The sequence below is a fragment of the Eulemur rufifrons genome, chromosome 7 (assembly GCF_041146395.1).
Source record: "Eulemur rufifrons isolate Redbay chromosome 7, OSU_ERuf_1, whole genome shotgun sequence".
Classification (NCBI taxonomy): Eukaryota; Metazoa; Chordata; class Mammalia; order Primates; family Lemuridae; genus Eulemur; species Eulemur rufifrons.
The window spans coordinates 139,277,954-139,295,894 of record NC_090989.1 but is presented as its reverse complement, the minus strand read 5'-3'; the positions used below and the strand labels follow the sequence as shown (position 1 = coordinate 139,295,894).

At 38.9% G+C, this 17,941-nt stretch overlaps 2 protein-coding genes across 4 annotated transcripts in view; one reads left to right on the top strand and one right to left on the bottom strand.

Moving 5' to 3' along the window:
* OSBPL10 (oxysterol binding protein like 10) overlaps positions 1-5,908 on the top strand; it is a 273,686-nt gene extending 267,778 nt beyond the window's left edge. For both annotated transcript variants that reach the window (XM_069473350.1, XM_069473349.1), the window contains 2 exons: positions 2,269-2,422; positions 4,627-5,908. In XM_069473350.1, coding sequence (XP_069329451.1) covers positions 2,269-2,422; positions 4,627-4,671 — 199 coding nt within the window. In that variant the 3' untranslated portion in view covers positions 4,672-5,908. The remainder of the gene's footprint in view (positions 1-2,268; positions 2,423-4,626) is intronic.
* A 6,954-nt stretch (positions 5,909-12,862) lies between these two features.
* The window catches only part of STT3B (STT3 oligosaccharyltransferase complex catalytic subunit B), a 106,376-nt gene continuing 101,297 nt past the window's right edge, over positions 12,863-17,941 (bottom strand). Inside the window, exons 15-16 of one of the 2 annotated variants that reach the window (XM_069475471.1) lie at positions 17,427-17,639; positions 12,863-14,495 (exon numbers count right to left, since the gene is read on the bottom strand). In XM_069475471.1, the coding sequence (XP_069331572.1) occupies positions 14,415-14,495; positions 17,427-17,639 (294 nt within the window). In that variant the 3' untranslated portion in view covers positions 12,863-14,414. The remainder of the gene's footprint in view (positions 14,496-17,426; positions 17,640-17,941) is intronic. The other variant, XM_069475472.1, reaches the window with a different exon arrangement.

Genomic DNA, 17,941 nt, shown 5'->3' with positions numbered 1-17,941 from the left:
TATATTGTTATAATTGTTATATTTTATTGTTAATCTCTTACTGTGCCTAATTTAAACTATATCATAGGTATGTATGCATAGGAAAAAACAGTATATTTAAGTTCGGTGCTATCCACAGTTTCGGGCCTCTCCTGGGGCTCTTAGAATGCATCCTCCTCCATGGATACAGGGGAGACTACTATATAGAGAAATTGAGCCCCCTCACCCTGTTCTCTGCAGAGATGGCTTTGAGAAGTGAAGTGGCTGGTCCAGGGCTCTCTTGCCACTCAGAGCACTGGTGCCCACTTCCCGCCAGGTTATCTGGGCCTTACCTGCAGAGACGAAGGAGGGACAATCAGTGTGGGTGGGTGGGCCAGTGGTTAGAATGGTTGTCTCAGCCCTCACAGTGGTGCCAGCCCTGGCAAGGCCTGCTGTCCCCAACGAGTCCCCTTGGAAGGGAATGGGGTAGAGTGCAGATATTCTGTTGTCTCCCCATACCTCTAAGTCTGTTCCTGATGCCCAGAGCCTGGACTGAGCAGGGGTCCTGCCTTGGCCAGTGCCCAGGGATGCCCGCCCCTTGCCTTGCTGCCCTTCCCTCCTCAGACAGGGCTCCCCTTTTCTCACTGACTTGCTCCTGCCCCCCCCCAGCCCTGAAGGCACCTTGCCTTTCTGCCTTTTCTTTTAGCTTGGTGTTTAGAGCCTTCCTTAGATGAGCCGGCACCCACTGTGTCCTCCCCCCAACCCTCAGGGGACTCTCTTGGTTGGGTCTTTGTGCGCCTCTGGGCAGAGCTCCATTTGTGGGCCAGTTCTTGGCCCAGTAGCCCCCTCCAGGCCTCCGGGGTCTCTGCCCTCTACACTCAGGGCCACTGTCTTATGATGGGACTTACCATGGGAAGTCCTGCCCTTGAAAGGATCCCCCTCGCTCCACCTGTCCTTGTGCCTGGTCCCTCCCTGAGCGTGAACTGTGTGTTGAAGGTGTGGGTGATGAAAAGGACTGGGATTTGACCCGACACCCCCTGTTGTTTCCTTGCCTCACAGCACTATCCTGTTGGGGCTGGTCTTTCCTCTTCAGTCAGGGACCAGGGCAGAGTAGAAAGCATGGGCTGTGAGGCCAGACTTGGCTTCATATCCCAGTTCCAGAAGTTCCTCTTGCTGTAAAATGGGGGCCACAGCATGGCTCTCCTTGGGTCTCTGGTAGATTCAGGGTGGCCCAGTGGGCAGGGGCATTTGTAGCCAGAGCTCTGCCCTTGTCAGTTTCTCCCCTGGGCATTTGACCCTCCTCATTTTGCTGGCAGCCCCTCTGCCCTTCCTCGGCCTGAGCAGGTCAATACTCACGGCCTCCTGCTGCACCATGCCCTCCCTGTGGAAAGGGTGCGGGCACCCACTGTAGGAATGCTCCCTGGCCCAGGATCTAGTGATCATTTCTTTAAGGCTAGGGAGGGAATCCTTACCACCAAGAATGCTGACAATTCTTTGGTGTGAAATCCTCCCTTTTCCTGATGCCTTTAAGTGAGCAAGTGCATGGGTGATGGTGTCCTGATTTATCACGGTTCCTTTCCTCTCCCGCTAGAACAGAGTGTGTTTGAATCCAGGCGGTCCCCAGGAAGTCCTGAGGAGGAAAGCTGTGTGTTAAACACAAGCCAATTCAGGCTGCCTTCTAAAACGAATGAATGAGGCAGAGAAGTAGCTTTTGTGTAGGGGGTGGGGCGCAATGACAGATCCTGCGCCGTAAGCGGGGAGTGCGTGTGGGTGCGTGTGTACACACCGCAGTCTGTAACTCACAGCTCTGGGTGCCCTTGTGGGAAAGCAGGCATTGCTCATATTTACCAGCCTGGTGACCTTGGGCAAGTCCTCTTAAGTTTTGTGGACCTTGCTTTTCTCGTCTGTAAAATGGGAATAATATAGCATCTATGTCATTGGGTGGTTATGAAGATTAAATAAGTTTATATATATATAAAATATTAAAAATGTGGTAAATGCCACATTTGTCTACTATCGTTTGCTGGGGTAGTGTACTGCCAACTATTAATATTACTACCATTAGATCTGCTCCCCAGAAACTTCGAGCCCTGAGAAGGGCATGGTGCTGGGGACAAGTGGAGACTAGAAATAGCACAGATGTGGAGCCAGGCAGCCCTGCGTTCAAATCCCGGCTCTCAAGGTCTTTGAGGCACCTGGGAGGAGCTGCCCTAGGGAGCACTTCCCTGTTCTGGCTGCTCCTTGCCAGGACTGTCATCCTCCAGCTGGCTGGCCTTGTCTCATTGTTTCCTCTCTTCCGTGCATCCCCAGGAACCTCTGGCGGGAGGTGACCCGATACTTGCGGCTGGGGGACATTGATGCAGCCACCGAGCAGAAGCGGCGCCTGGAGGAGAAGCAGCGGGTGGAGGAACGGAAGCGGGAGAACCTCCGCACACCATGGAAGCCCAAGTATTTCATCCAGGAGGTAACTCTGCCCCCTGTCCTCGGGCTCTTGCCCATGAGAGAACTCGTCTTGGGAGGGAAGATGGGTTTTTCTTGGAAACCTGGCGGATTGGATGAATAATCTACAGGGGCAGGGCAGGCCCTGGGCTGGAGTGGGGCAGCTTGGCTCTGGCTCCAGCTTTGGACCAGGCTCCAGGACAGGTTTTCCGCAGCACCATCATGGTATTGTCCTAGGGCCTGAAACGGTCTGGAGGGCAGAAGCAAGCAGCCCACACTTCCCTTCCGGTATTCCTCCCTCAGAAAAGCCTACCAGCCTGTCAAGGAGGGAAAGGAATGGGACTGCACACTTGGATACTGTTCTATTTAGAGAAAGAAAATCATCATGATCCCTGTTAACTTTATCATTAGTAACAAATTAGTTGTGAAGCCCCTCGCAGCCCATCTCCACACCCGGGTGGGCTGGAACCCTCACGACTGAGAATTGCCTTTCAGAGCTTTGCCTCCTGTGGGCCAGAAGGGATGGACATGCTAGGGAGGGCCAGCCTGGGTCCCGTGCCTGAAATGCGGCTGCTGCCACCCAGGAGAGTGAGCCTGGAAGGCAGAAGTCATATCCACATCCCTGGGCAAGTGAGCAGGGCACGCTGTGCCCGGTTGAGGCCCTTACGATCTTGAAGTTGTTTGGGGAGTAATTGGGAAGAATTCTGAGAACAGCATTGGAAATTATGAAAATGTAGCAGCCACATTTTTAAGGCAGGTCCTCAGGAGCCCAGCAACACCAGTGAGAGAGGCAGGCTGGGGCAGATGTGGGAGTCCATACCTGACAGGGGTGGATACCTTGCTAATAAACTGATTGTCTACTTCAAGAGGAGCCAGAAATTGGATTTTTATGAGAAATATGATATTCCCATGGTGTCAAGGAATTAAAAAATTTTTAAACATAAGGAGCTAATTGAAATGTTATCTATGGGCTTGTTTTAGCCCCGGTGCCAATAACTGACTTGTGCAAGGGGTGATCGTTCTGTCGAGACGTAATAAGGTTGGGGAGTGAATTAGGGTGCTGTAGTACCTGGAGGTGGACTCCCGGCCAGCAGCAGGAGCCACTGTTCTCCCGGAGTCAGGAACTAAGAGCCGTGGATTGAAAGGGGACTTCAAGGTTGGATTCTGGTTGCGACAGGAAGGCTGCTGGGGGAGACTCTGCCTTTGTGGGTCACTGAGTGGAGACTCTGTGGGAGCCTTGTCCAGGTGAGGTGAATCCTCAAAGGATCCTTCTATGAGGTGGATCTGGTCTCTGAGACATCTAGTTGGCCTGGCTTCTGTGGAAAGTCACTCATGAAACACCAACAAAAACCATTTACAGTTCTTTCCCCTGGGTTTCAGAAAAGCCAGTATGTTTTTTTTTTTTTTTTTGAGACAGAGTCTCACTTTGTTGCCTGGGCTAGAGTGAGTGCCGTGGCATCAGCCTAGCTCACAGCAACCTCAAAGTCCCGGGTTTAAGCGATCCTCCTGCCTCAGCCTCCCGAGTAGCTGGGACTACAGGCATGTGCCACCACACCCCGCTAATTTTCTATATATATTTTTAGCTGTCCAAATAATTTCTTTCTATTTTTAGTAGAGACGGGGGGGTCTCGCTCTTGCTCAGGCTGGTCTCGAACTCCTGACCTCGAGCGATCCTCCCTCCTCAGCCTCCCAGAGTGCTAGGATTACAGGTGTGAGCCACCACGCCCGGTCAGCCAGTATGTTCTTAACCGAAGGCTTGGGGACATGTAAAGAATAAAAATCATCCCAACACCAGAAGTTACTATTCAGTATACGCCCTTCTAGTCTATAACCAGGTCATATATACCATTTTGATTGACTTTTTCTCACCCCATATTTGATTGGTGGTGGTTCTTGTGTGTGCCCATTTGTTGACTGGCACCTGCTGAAGAGAGCCTTTTTTGGGCATTCCCTTCCAGGCTGGTGGGCTGTAAGTCACTGGAATGCACACACCCTCACCTTTTCTTTCCCCTGTTCATTCATCTGACTACACTGTTTTTTCTGTCCTGCTATCTCAAAGTGCCAAGATAGGAAGAGCAGCTGGGCTGAGGAGGGGTAGTGAGACCGGCAGGGTGGCCTGGGGGTGAGACAGTAGAAGCAGAGCAGACATACACAGTGGCAGTGGTCATCCTTGCTCTCTCCTCTTCCCTGCTGGGGTCTCCATGTAATGCCTCCTTCCTTCTCTTACAGGGCGATGGCTGGGTATACTTCAATCCTCTCTGGAAGGCACACTGATGGCGTGGAGGTGCAGAACTTCCTGAAATAGCCTTGTTTTTGTAGGAATTAAAGTGGTACAGTATTAAGGTTTGGTTGGCATTCACTGAGACCTCATCCTAGCATCCAAGAAATGGTAACAGGAAGAGAAATTTTATACTGTGAAAAACAGCACCCCCAAACTCTGCTGGAGGATTGAATTTATTCAAGAGCCATTTGGGGTGTGTGTGTGTACACACTATATATGTTCACACACACGCACTATGTACACATCTGAGCATTACACATGTAAATACTACACTCACCAAGGTTTAAGTGGGTAAACATGAGCTCCTTTTTATCAATGAGGTTTGAAGTTTTCTATTTTTCACTTTGCCAGAAATGTTTTACACTCACAAAGATATTCTCATTTAGTCAACTCCTGTCAAAGGTGTACAGGCATGGCCCAATTGATGTCCATGTGGTAGAAAGTGGCTCATTCCTGGTAGAAGTGTGGGTGGTTATCATTTCAAAATTGTTGTGATTCTCTCCTCCCTCCCCACATCAGTGTTTTGTTTGTCTACACCCAAGAAAGATAACAGCTTCCTGCCCGCCCTATCCAGCAGGAAGTGTTTAAGGTTTATGCCAGAGCCTTGCAGGATGGAGCAACTCTGGGAGAACTCAGAGCCAGGCCCCACACCAGGGAGTTTTCTGCCCATTTTTCCAACAATTTCTCACACTCCAAGCACTAGTCATATATTTTTCAGAAGCTGCTGCTTTTACAGCAGAAAACAAATCATACTGGAGACTTCACTACTTTTGTGATGAAAAAGGGCTTTAGAAATTAAATACACGCATGCATATCCAAACATGCACAACCACAGCCTCAATCTTGTATTTAGTTTGGAGAAAGAGAAAAGAATTTATTGTGGACTTTTTTTTCCTTTAACTGCATCTCTCTGGTTTGACCCAAACTCTACAAGAAAGCACTGTGATTAAAACACACATAAAGCCGGCATCAGCGTTCCATGGTTTCAGTTGAATTTCAGTCATCAGCCTTTACAAATTAGGTCAAAGTGACCAAAATAAAAATCAAAGAAAAAATGTTTGATTTTTGCTCAATGCTTATTTTTTACTGTGCCACTCCAATGATATTTATAAAATCCAATAGCATGAATGCTTCTCTGTAGTACTACTAATTTTGTGCCTTTTGTCTGCTTTCTTAAGACTAATTGTTCACACTTTGTAGATATTAGACAAATATATTTCGATTAAATACTAAACCTATTTGTGTGTCTGTATTTTATTTTCAGGGATTCAAAAGTTCTGATTAGTGGCTCTAAATGATCTCACATTTTCTTGGCTAGATATTGGTAATTATTGATGTGAATGGCAATCTATCTTATCTGTATCAAAACAGTAGTGTTTTTTAAACATATTTAAAAACCTACCAGATGATAAACATTATTTAAGGATATTTTCTGACAAGTTTATGAGAACACTTAACACCATATCCAGTGAGTGTTTTGTGAGAGGAGTTACTCCTGCCAGAAGTCACAGTGTAAGTCTGTTTAGGTCCAGTCTGTAAACAACTAGGTGAATGAAGTGTTTGGAAGCATTTTATTTCTGAGCGGGAAAGTGGAACAGATAATATTTGGAGAATAAGAGCAAAAAACATAAAAAACCTCAATGAGAGACTGAAAAGTAATCACTGTGGTAGTTTGGAAGTTTCCAGTCTTACTGCAAAGCATAAACCATCTGGGAAGTAAAAGATGGAGAAGTCTCACTTTTCTGCCCGACAGGGGGTAGATTTAAAATTGTTAACTATTACATGCTAGATTTACATAAAACACATGTAGAACCCTAAGAATAATTATGAGCATCCATATATCCACTGCTTAAGTAAAGAAACCTGTTTGCCAGTACCTTAGGAGCCACCATTGTGTCCCTATACAACTGTATCCCCTGACCCCTTTCCCTCCTGGAGTAACTGTCCTCTTCTATCCTAAGAGTTCTTTATATATTCTGGGTATTAGTCCTTTGTCAGTTCTTTGTTTGCCCAAGATAGCCAGTACATGGCTGTGGTCCTAGGGTAATTATTAAAGGCGACTGAACAGAGGCATAGAACTTGTATTACTGTATTTTAAAACTTACTATAAAGCTAGGTTAATCAAGATGGTGTAGTGTTGTTGTAAGGACACACAATATAGATCAGTGGAACAGAATAGAGAATCCAGAAATAGACCAACACATTTTTGATCACTTTTCTACAAAGGTGCCAATTAAATAGTGAAAACAATAGTCTTTTCAACAAATGGTGTTGACTCAACTGGAGAAGAAAATAAAACACTTTAAGTTATATACAAAAATTAACTCAAAAAACAGTACATACCCAAATGTAAAAGGTAACTTTATATAATCACGAGATACGAACTGGGAGGTTTGCCACTGACAGGTCTCTCTTAATTTAACTTTTTATATTCCTTGGGGAAAAGAGAGGTAACAGAGCTTGACTAGTGCCCATTTTTGCAATAATTCAGTCTTTTATTAATAGGGCAATTAAATCATTTTTACCAATTTCCTTCAGTAGGCTGCAGACCTGAGCTCTGATCCATATTATTCTGTGAAAAGAAGAACACAGGTTTCATCTATCTAGCTTGTTTGAACAATTAAGACAGTGTGCGGAGGTTACAAAGAGAATGCATGGTTGTCGTAGTCAGTTCTGTAGTCAGTTCTGGCTGCCATTCGATAGTAAGTTTTCATTCAGTCTTATCAGCTCCACCTTTCACCAAATTCACAAAAGCAGACATTTGATATTTTAATCAAAATGCCTCCAGGCTGTTTTTAAGATTTAGAAAGAGAGACAACAAATAATGCTATATTTTCTCAGCAGTAAGGAGACTGTTAAGAGGTGGGAAACCTGTGGCCTTCTAGGCCCTTAAACGCAGTCTTTTGACTGAATCCAAATTTACAGAACAAATCCTTTTATTAAAAAGGGTTCAGCAGAGACAGATGAAGCTAGAATTTCTTGCCTCCTTTGGTGGTTAAAAAAGAACAATCTTGAAATCAGAAGGCCACAGATTCCCATTTTGTTTCTAAAATTCCACTTCGGATAATAGATTAAAATGTTTGGACCAACTACTCAGCTAAAGGCAATTCGAAAAGCTGAACAAATAAATGTTTAAAACAATGCCTGCTTTAAGATTTCATAGAACCAATAGTATCATCAGGCCAGAATTGAGAAGATAGAAATTCTGAGGCAAGCCTGGCATTTGAGGCCATTTCTCGCCCGGGAAATTGGTGTTGAGCAGCAATTTTAATAACTTTGTAGGACTGGGAGGGAAAATGTTAATATTCATATCTGCTTGGGTGACATCCCTGGAGAATTTCGGACTAGGAATAACGAACAAGCCCTTACAGGGATAGCAGGGGGAACTTTGTGCGTAACAGTCATCCCTTAAATTGAATTAAGGTGATTCCAGCCTGCTAGTTCCTTGAGGTACCTACCTGGCAGAAAGAAAAGGAAATCTATAAAGTAAACTAAAACTTTAGGTCTAAACTTACCCATACAGTATAAAAAGCATAGTATCTAGGACACAAATCCACACCCAATAGGAGAAAAGACCACACAAACAACCAGCAGAAAAAATCCCACCAGACAACAGAAATCCACAAGAGCTCTAGATATTGGATTTGTCAGATACAATTTAAAATTCTGCTCAATATATTAACTAAGAGACAAGATGAGAATTTCAGTGGGTCAAGTGTAAACCATAAAGAAAGACGTGGAAACAACCCAAGTGCCCATCAATACATGAGTGGATTAATAAAATGTGGTTTATGTATACCACGGAGTATTACTCAGCTATAAGAAATAATGGGGGATATAGAATCTCTTCTGCTCTCCTGGAGAGAGTTGGAACCCATTCTACTAAGTGAAGTATCCCAAGAGTGGATAAATAAGCACCACATGTACTCACCATCAAATTGGTTTCACTGATCATCACCTAAGAGCACATTCAGGAATAACATTAATCGGTTGTCGGGCAGATGTGGGGCGGGAGGGGATGGGTGTATACATACATAATGAGTACGATGCGTACCCAGGGGATGGACACGCTTGAAGCTCTGACTCGGGATGGGGGGCAAGGGCAATATACATAACCTAAACTTTTGCATGCTGAAATAATAAAAATAAATAAAAAGAAGAGATATAGCCAATTTAAGAGGAAAAAACCACAAATTTTAGAATTAAAAAACAAAGTAAACCCATCAATGGATGCGTTTAACAGCAGATTAGCCATAGCTGATGAGAAATTAAAGCAAGCCAGGAGGAGAGACTGTATGAGTAAGGAGGTATATGTTTAATTGAAGTCTCAGAAGAGAATAGAGCACAGAGCAGAAAGAACATTTAAAGAGATGATGACTAAGAACTTTAAAAAACTGATGAACACCAAGTCACAAAGTTAAATGCTCAACAACTCCAAAGAAAGATATATTAGAAAGATGAAAAAAATATATTATGCAAACACCATAACAAAGCTGGCATGATGGTAGTATCAGTAAGACAAAATAGGCTTTTGAAAAGCCTTACTGAAAATAGTCTGAATTTCCAAAAAAACTGAAGATTCAATAGTATGTGATTTTAATACAGCCTTCTCAGTAAATAACAAATGAAAAAATAGTTATTAAAAAAACAATATGCCCGACAACTGCCAAAAGAGCACACATTGCTTTCAGAAACATGGGAAAAAAATATATATTTAAAAAACATATTTCCATATGTCCCTGCAAGTAATGTGTACTCTTTTGGTAATACATATCTTATAAGTTGACCATATGTTGGGCCACAGAGCAAGTTTCAACCAATTTCAAGGTATTAAAATCACACAGAGTATCTGACTACAATTCAATTAAGGTAAAAATTGATAATAAAAGGATTAGAAAACAATGTTTGGAAATAAAAGATATGCACCAATAACCCATAGTTTAAAAAAAGTACAATGGAAATTAAATACGTATTAAACTGAATGACATTTAGTTCACATCAAAATCTGTGAGAATGGAGCTTTAGCTATGCTTGGAGTAATCTTGTAACTTTAAATTCATATATTAGGAAAAAATAAAAGTTAACAAAATGGAATTAAGAACTTGCCAAGGATAATAAGAGATCAACGGCAGGGGTGGGAGGAGGGATGAATATTAAAAAAAAAAACAAAAAACAATCTTGGTAATTAAAAGGGACATTATGGAACCTGAAGATACTAAAACAATCATTAAATAGTATTAATAATTTTACATTAACCTAACTGAAAATTTAGATGAAATGAATAAATTCCTTGCAAAACACAATTCACCAAAACTGAAACAAGGAACTAAAAACTCAAATAGTCTTGTTTGTAAAATAACAATCTGTAACTAAAAACCTTTGCCCAAAGAAAATTCTAGGCCCAAATGGTTGCACCCAGTAAATTCTAACAAACATAGATAACTATACCAGGAATATGAGTTTAGTTTAACATTGTGAACAAAGTCTCTGTAATTCATGTAACAGAATAAAGGAGAAAAATCAGCATCATCTTAATGAAGGAAAAAAACCACCTGAGGAAAAAAATTCAGTCATCTTAAAAGAAAAATGAACTCACAGCAAACTGGGAAAGAGCAATGTTCTTAATCTGATCAAAGATATCTACAGAAAATCTACAATAAACACACATGGTGAAATATCAAACTTTTCCTGTGATACAGTGAAGAAGACAAGCATGCTGTTTTTTTATGCAGTACTATACTAGATATATGTCTTTGCCAGTGTAGCAAAGCAAAAAATTTAAATATATAACCATTAGAAAGGGAGAACTAAAACTGCCATTATTCCCAAGTTATATGTTTACAATAAAAAATAATCTTTGAAATATAGTAATTTAACATGGTTAAATACAGTTTCAATATACAAAAATCAACTATTTCTATACACTAACAAATGGAAAATAAAATTTTACAAGACAGTATTTATCGAAAATAACATCTTCTAATAAATGTTATAAAAATGTGCAAGACCTTCAAAAACTATACAACAGAAACTAAAGACGACCTACATAAATTAAAAAGATGTTAATTTTTCCCAAAGTGATCTATAGATTCAATGCTGAATCAAAAGCCCAATAAGGTTTTTTTCTTTTTGGTGGAACTTACCCTGATTATAAAATTTATATGAAGAAGCAAAGGCCAATAAACAGCCAGAAGAAGCTTAAAGAACAAGGCGGGAGGGAGACTTGCTGGAACACATCTTAATTATCTTAAAGCTATATTAACACACAAAGAGCTCTACGGAATATAACAGAGGGTCCAGAAATAGACTCATATATGGATATTTGATTTACTACAAAAGGCGTACTGCAGAGCTGTAGGAAAAGCATGGTCTTTTCAATGAATGGGGTGCTGGGACAGTATGGTGTACATATGCCCAAAAACTCCCCTCAAAACAAAAACAATTCGCACTGTACTCAACAAATGAATTCCAGGTGAACTGCAAAGCTAAGTATGAAAGGTAAGACAAATTTTCTGAAGAAAACACAAGACTATCTTCATGGCTTCAAGTTAGGAAAAGATTTTTTAAACAGGGTATAGAAAGCCATAGACATACAAAAGATTGAAATAGACTACATTCAAATTAATTCCTAGGCAATCTGTAACACAAATGAAGGTCTCATATATAAGATACATAAAGAACTCCTAAGGTAATAACTTATAAAAAAAAGCAATTAATAGATTGGAACCAACATCTTATATAAAAGGAGAATTTCCAAATGGTCAACCTCATTGGTAACCCAGAAAAAACAAACTAAACACAATGAGAAGTCATTATTCACCCACCAGAAAGGCAAAATTAAAAAGAATGACAAGGGCTGATTAGAGTAACTTTTATACCCAACCCAGCAATTCTTTTAGGCAAATACCCACAGAAATATATGCATATAAGCTCCAAGAAAGATGCAAAAGAATATTCCTATAGCATTATTTGTAATATCCTCATACTGGAAACAATGCAAATGTCCATCAACAATAGAATGGATATGTGTGTGCGAAAGTGAGCTAGAGACATTATACCATATATTAATGAAAATGTTGCTCAAGGATAAAACTACATTTTTGTGTTCTGTGTCACATTTCACAAATAAAAATTAGATATCATGACATTTCATTACTGTCTGCTGTCTCAATTTCCTACCATCTCAATTGCAGACAGCTGTTGAGCTCTACATTTGTCCATTACTCCACCTATCTCAACTGAGGATTGTGGGCAGCAAGGCAACACTAAGCAGCAGCAGCTCCAGTAAGATGAAAAGAGTTCTGAAGATGGGTTGCACAATAATGTAAATATTCTTAACACTACAACTGTATATCTTAAAATGGTTAAGTTGGTAAATATTATCAACTTATGGCCACTTGGCTATGGAAACAGTAGTACTCTATAGGATACTTTTATGCTACCTTGTCCTCTGGCCTCTTGGTCATGGTCTAGGAATGTAAATGAATTAAAACTCAACAACTGCAAACTCAAGTAACAATTAAGTCTAGAAGCTGAATTTTGTCTTTGGACTTGCTGCTTTGCTTATTTATACAACAAAGCACTACAGCCTAAAAGCTATTTTATAGTTTAAAACTTCAAGGTCGTGATCTTTAAATTCTTCTGTGATGTACAATGTTAGTTATCACACATGAAATGAATTTAGAGATCTAAAGATTATAAACCAATTACCCTATATTCCAATGTATTTAGACTACAATTTCACTTTTCTGCCACAATAAAAGTGCTTAAACAATTACAATATGTATTTTACTGATGAGATACATTGAACCAAAATGTTGTTCACTGAGCAAAGTGAGGGGTCTTTGTATAGTGAGAAAATTCTATACTTAGTTGACATTAAAATATCACAACTTTATAAAGTAGGGCTTTGCTAGATTCTTATCTTTGTTTATATAGAGCTAAAATTCCTATTTAGGTAGGTGTCTTTCCCCTCCCCTTTACCCCCAAAAACATCAAAATGAGATTTTCATTTGGGGATAAAAAAAAAAGGCAAAATAAAATAGGTGGTCTAAGTTGAAGTAATTTAGCACATCTTTTCCATACATTCTCTAAAACCTTTGTAAAAGTGAACAAGGAAGGAGGTATGTGTTCAGTACTGACTCCTTTAAAAAACAAAAGATTTTTAAAAAACAACACTTAACACAAAATTTGAATTAACTTTATTTCCCCTACAGTCAACAACTTTTCTGCATTGAATTTTAAAGCAACAAAGTAAAATAAAATCCCCCAAATGACAAGGTATCAGAAATCCAGATTTAGTTATACTCTATTTGTGAAAATGTTCAGCCATTTTATTGGTCTGTAAAGAACCATCATCTGGGTCAAAAAAGAGTTCTATAAATCAAAGAATATTCTACACCTTGGAAAAGAAAATCAGCAGTAACATTCTCACTGAACATTGTAAATTACATTTTTCTTCATAAAAGGTACATACTATTCTGCACTTTTCCACTGAAAGCAGTGGTGTGTTATGCTTGTTGTATAAAAAAAAAAAAAAAGTTATATCCTGTGGCAGGAAAAACCCTTCCTTTTCTCTTTCACTTTTACTCAACAACTGGAGAAAATTTTCAAGTCTGTATAAAGTTGCCTATAAGCTGGAAAGTGAACATGTTCAATCTCCATTTACATTTTAGTGCATTTTTGGACAATTGTCACATTTTTAATAAAAGTAAGAAAATGCATATAGCACTAAAGAGTGTTTCATCAAATGCTTAAGGGATTAAAAATATGAAAGAGAACAAAATCATTGTGATGGATGAAACTGTTACAAAATGAGAAAAATCCAGGCAAAGTTTACAAGTCCTTTGTCATTTTGCTGAGTCACAGAAAATGAACTTTGGGTATCTGTCTACTTTAAGGGTTTATTCCTTAATCTTTTACATGTAAACACAGTGCTAACCTCCATACTAAGATAACTCATCCTGGTAAGCAACATCATCCTATGCAATTGCCATCATTTCCAAAGGATATAAATTTAGCCCTTGAATGAACAATGTATGAAATCTGCGCTGTAAGTACCTGGTGAAAACAACTGCTAACAGCAGTAATAATATGTCAACATAAAAAACTATTTGAATCAATTAGCTACTCAGAGGTCCATGTTTGAAACAGCAGCTTCTTCTTAGAGCAAACAGTAAGCAATAGAAAATGTACATTTGATGAAACATTCTTTGCATTGGAGAAACATGAAAATAAATATAGCTCAAGGAAGTAAAATCACTTTTCTAATACATCGTTCTCAGACCTGTACTAGTTTACTGGTTCAAGAAGCTCTCATCACATTTTGTCATTTGTATTTTACATATTGCTATTTGGGTAATTCAAATAAAATGCAGGTCTTGTAAAAGAATAAAAACATCGACAAGGATGCATGTGCCAGGGACCAAATTAGAGGGTTCTTTGGTGCAATTAGTCCAAATTCTCAGATTTGAAGGATAATATGTACCAATAAAAAAAATCTGCTGCTAAACATTTACAGCAGTGCTCAGTCTTGCTTCACGGTACAAACTGAAAACAGCTGTTCTCATAAGCCAATTTTATTTTTTTAATCAGGCATTGCCAGAAAAATTTGTACATTAACCTGGACCAGTGATGGTTCTGTACCCTCTGTTGCTGTGAAACACGACATGAGCTAAAGGCAAAGACCGGTTCTCACAAGGACAACTGCTTCAAGTTAGGAACCAGAACAGTGCGTTTAAACAGTCTTCTTAGATATTTTCTTTCCTTTCTTAAAAACTAGCTTATTTTTAATGTAGCCACGCTTCCTTTTGGTAGTCTAAAAAGAAAACAGAACACAAGGTATTAATGCAAGATTTTTACAAATTAAAAAATCTATATGCACGTAGTTTATTACATTATGATAAAGACTGTCTTAGTAAGCTCTTTGCTCTTCCTATAATTAGACTCCTGAACCAGTGAGCACCATTGTTTTATGCCAGTTATGCTAAGAAATCCAAGACAAATAGGACTGGGTCCCTAGTTTTAAGATGAAAGGACTACCAGAGCATTCCTCAAATGTATATCATATATTCTCTACAATCACATGAACAAACCTCCACTTCCTCTCAACTAGTAAATGTTTAGCTGTAATAATTACTCAAATTTTCAGGCATGATAGAATATAACACTAGAAAATGGTGCTGCTGCCGGTTTAGCCTCCAAGAAATTAGCTGTGTACCAGAAAAATAAGTTAACTTTGTAACTTTTAGAGCCTCAGTTTTATCTGTAAAATGAGGACGACCATACCTTTCTACAAAATTGAAAGACAAAATCCTCGGCACATTCTGTAATACAACATTCCTTGAGTTTCATAGATCTTTTAAAAATAAAACATTTTTCTTAACAATTCAGTATCCCACTAAAATACTTTCAACAGATATTTCCTGGTATAAGAAACAAATTGCTACAAATGTGGTGGTACAAATTACTGCAAAAATATTTCTTATGTTAGAATCCTACCAGATAAATCATGCAGGCACATATGTCTGTCAATTTGACACACAGCCCTAGATACTGAAGAAAGCAAATATTTTTGGAAATAAGTAATTTAATGCACCAAAATCATAGGTTAACAGAGGATGAAGACTCAAGAGACTGACCGCTCAATTCAATTTCCACATTTAAAAAAACTCTTAGAGGTTTCAGAAACTTAGAGTAAATACTGTATTATGTTTCTTTATTCATGAGGTACAGTTCAAAACAATTTATAATTTTTTCTAACACAGATAAGAAAAGGCAAAATGCAATCTTTCGGGTTACAAAAATTAGCTACTAACTTCTTAACCACATTGTATTTTACCTTATTATTAATTTATTTTATTAAGGCAAAAAGAAACTTCAGAGTGCACAATATTTAAAAATTCAAACCAGATCAAGGAGTTAGTTCCTTTATTACCATTTCCTATAAATTTCTAACATACCTTTTCTATTAGATCTTATAATGTGCCCCAGGACTATGTAAGTATGTAACTGTGCCCTCGGGGCGTTTTTCTCCTTTGGCAGTGAGCCATGCTAAAAAGTCTCTTCTGTAGCCCTGGACTATGATTCCCAGCATCTCAGCCATGTCAGCTTTGCAGTGGCAGGTAAACTCTGAGAATGAATGCTGTTATGCACACCTTCCTCCCCCAAAGTCAAAACCAGGGTAGGAAGAGGAAAGTAAACAAAAAGCATTCCTCTACAGTGTTAGTACAAAACAGAAAATATAAAGCCATGAAACCAGAAATTCAAAATCCATGTTATTGGCTACTAGCATACATGTTTTGAGCAACACCAGACAGACTAAATTTTATTTATCCATTCACACTATTTATTTTGGGAAAATGATGAGAAGACAAAAGAGGTCAGATTAAGAAAATTCACTGCCTTTGGGGTCTACAACATCAGTTAGATAACAAGTTCAATGGCTCTGTTTTTTCAGAAAAAGTAGACCTTAACTACGGTTAGATATCTTAGGGAGTAAGTGCTTTGAGACTAGCATTTGCTTTGACTTGTGCACTGGTGTGACTCACCAGTTTCTTCTACCTCATGCCCGTGACAAACCAGATCATTTGATTTCTTAATGTCATTTTACCTGAAGACTGGTAAGTGAACTTGATGTGACTAACACAATGCATGTCAGGTCTATGTGACATCTTTAAATACATTAGTCTAGATATGGTAATTTATATTTGGCACTCAAAGTATTCATATAAAAAGTTTCTATTTACATATCATTCAGCTAATATTCAGCACTTTTATAGTATAAATTAAAATCATCTGTATTCTGAATATATTTGATGTATATTTTAAATAATAAGGTGATAAGACAATTTCTTCAATGATTTAAAATAACTCATCGGAGCTACGTACATAAACCTAAGTGTCCTTTCAAAAATTATGACTATGACTGAAATTGGTCTAATAATAATCAGTATTATAATAGTATCTTATAAGAAATGCTTAATATTTTATCTGACTACTCATTATTTTCCATTTCCTATCGCTGGGAAACCTATATAAATACTCATTTTTAGTAATCTTTTATAGCACAGATTACAGATCTATTTGGCATAAGTGGCAATAATGACCCCAATGAAATATTTCATATCTTATATAATATTTATTAGAAAAGGATTGCAGTGGTCTCATAATTCCTGCCTACAAGCTTGTCGTAATAATTACATTAAAAATAATTATCTTAAGATAAATGATTTTTTTTTTTTTTTTTGCTTCAGGAGGCCTTACCCAACTCAAGCCTATTCTTTATTCAATGAATAATATCATAACATCAAACTAAGAATGGAACACAAAGATGCAATATAAAGTTGCTTTGACCAAAAGATGAAGAACTTATCGCATTTTATTACTTGAGCATTTGGCAACTTTACTTTCAGACAGGTTTTGGAAAGTGATGGCCACAGATATATCTTACATTATAAATAAGTTACGAATGGGAATGGCACAAACTAAAGCCAGAATGCCTCTGGAAAATTCCAGCATGGTTCACTAATAACCACCATGCTATTCAGAAAAGGCTGCTGCCTGAGGTATCTGAAGTGCTCAGTTTGAAGGGAATGCTCCTAGCAGGCTAGCCTGATATTTACTTTGTATATAAGCCAGTCTTTACAAACCTGGCAAATGAAAATTTACTGTAATTTTCAGTAATTCTTTTTCATACAAACCGACCCCGAGTTACCCTTTTGTAGAAATGATTTCACTTGGCACCCACCTTCTTTGACAAATACTTCTGTTTTGGGAAAATGTTGGTGACTCGAGGTTTATGATCTAATGTCTCCCTGTTATCAGGTGCTTTCACTTTATATATCCTGACAAGCCAGTGTTCTGATGTAAAGGCTTCCTCCAAATGCTTGAATTTAATGTCCTTGTTTCCAATCTCAGCATTACGCGTTCGGTCAAAACCTGGGGGTGTACGAAAATCCAGCTGCAAAAGTGACATTAGTATTGGATGTTAACCATATGGGAAAACACTGACTATTTAGAAGATAGTAAATGTTATTATCGTTAGAGTACCCTCTCCCTTTAAACTAGGAAAACAGAATCGAGTACCGTATCTCAATAGTTCTCACACACTGCTAACTAAACTAGATAGGAAGAAATCAAGAAGAGAGAAACTAAGTACATCAGAGTAAGAATTCCATAGAATCCTCAAACTGGATGAGTAGTCTATAGGTATAAAAAAACCAAATCATCAAAAGGAAACCCATTAGAGGCCTTTTTATAGGT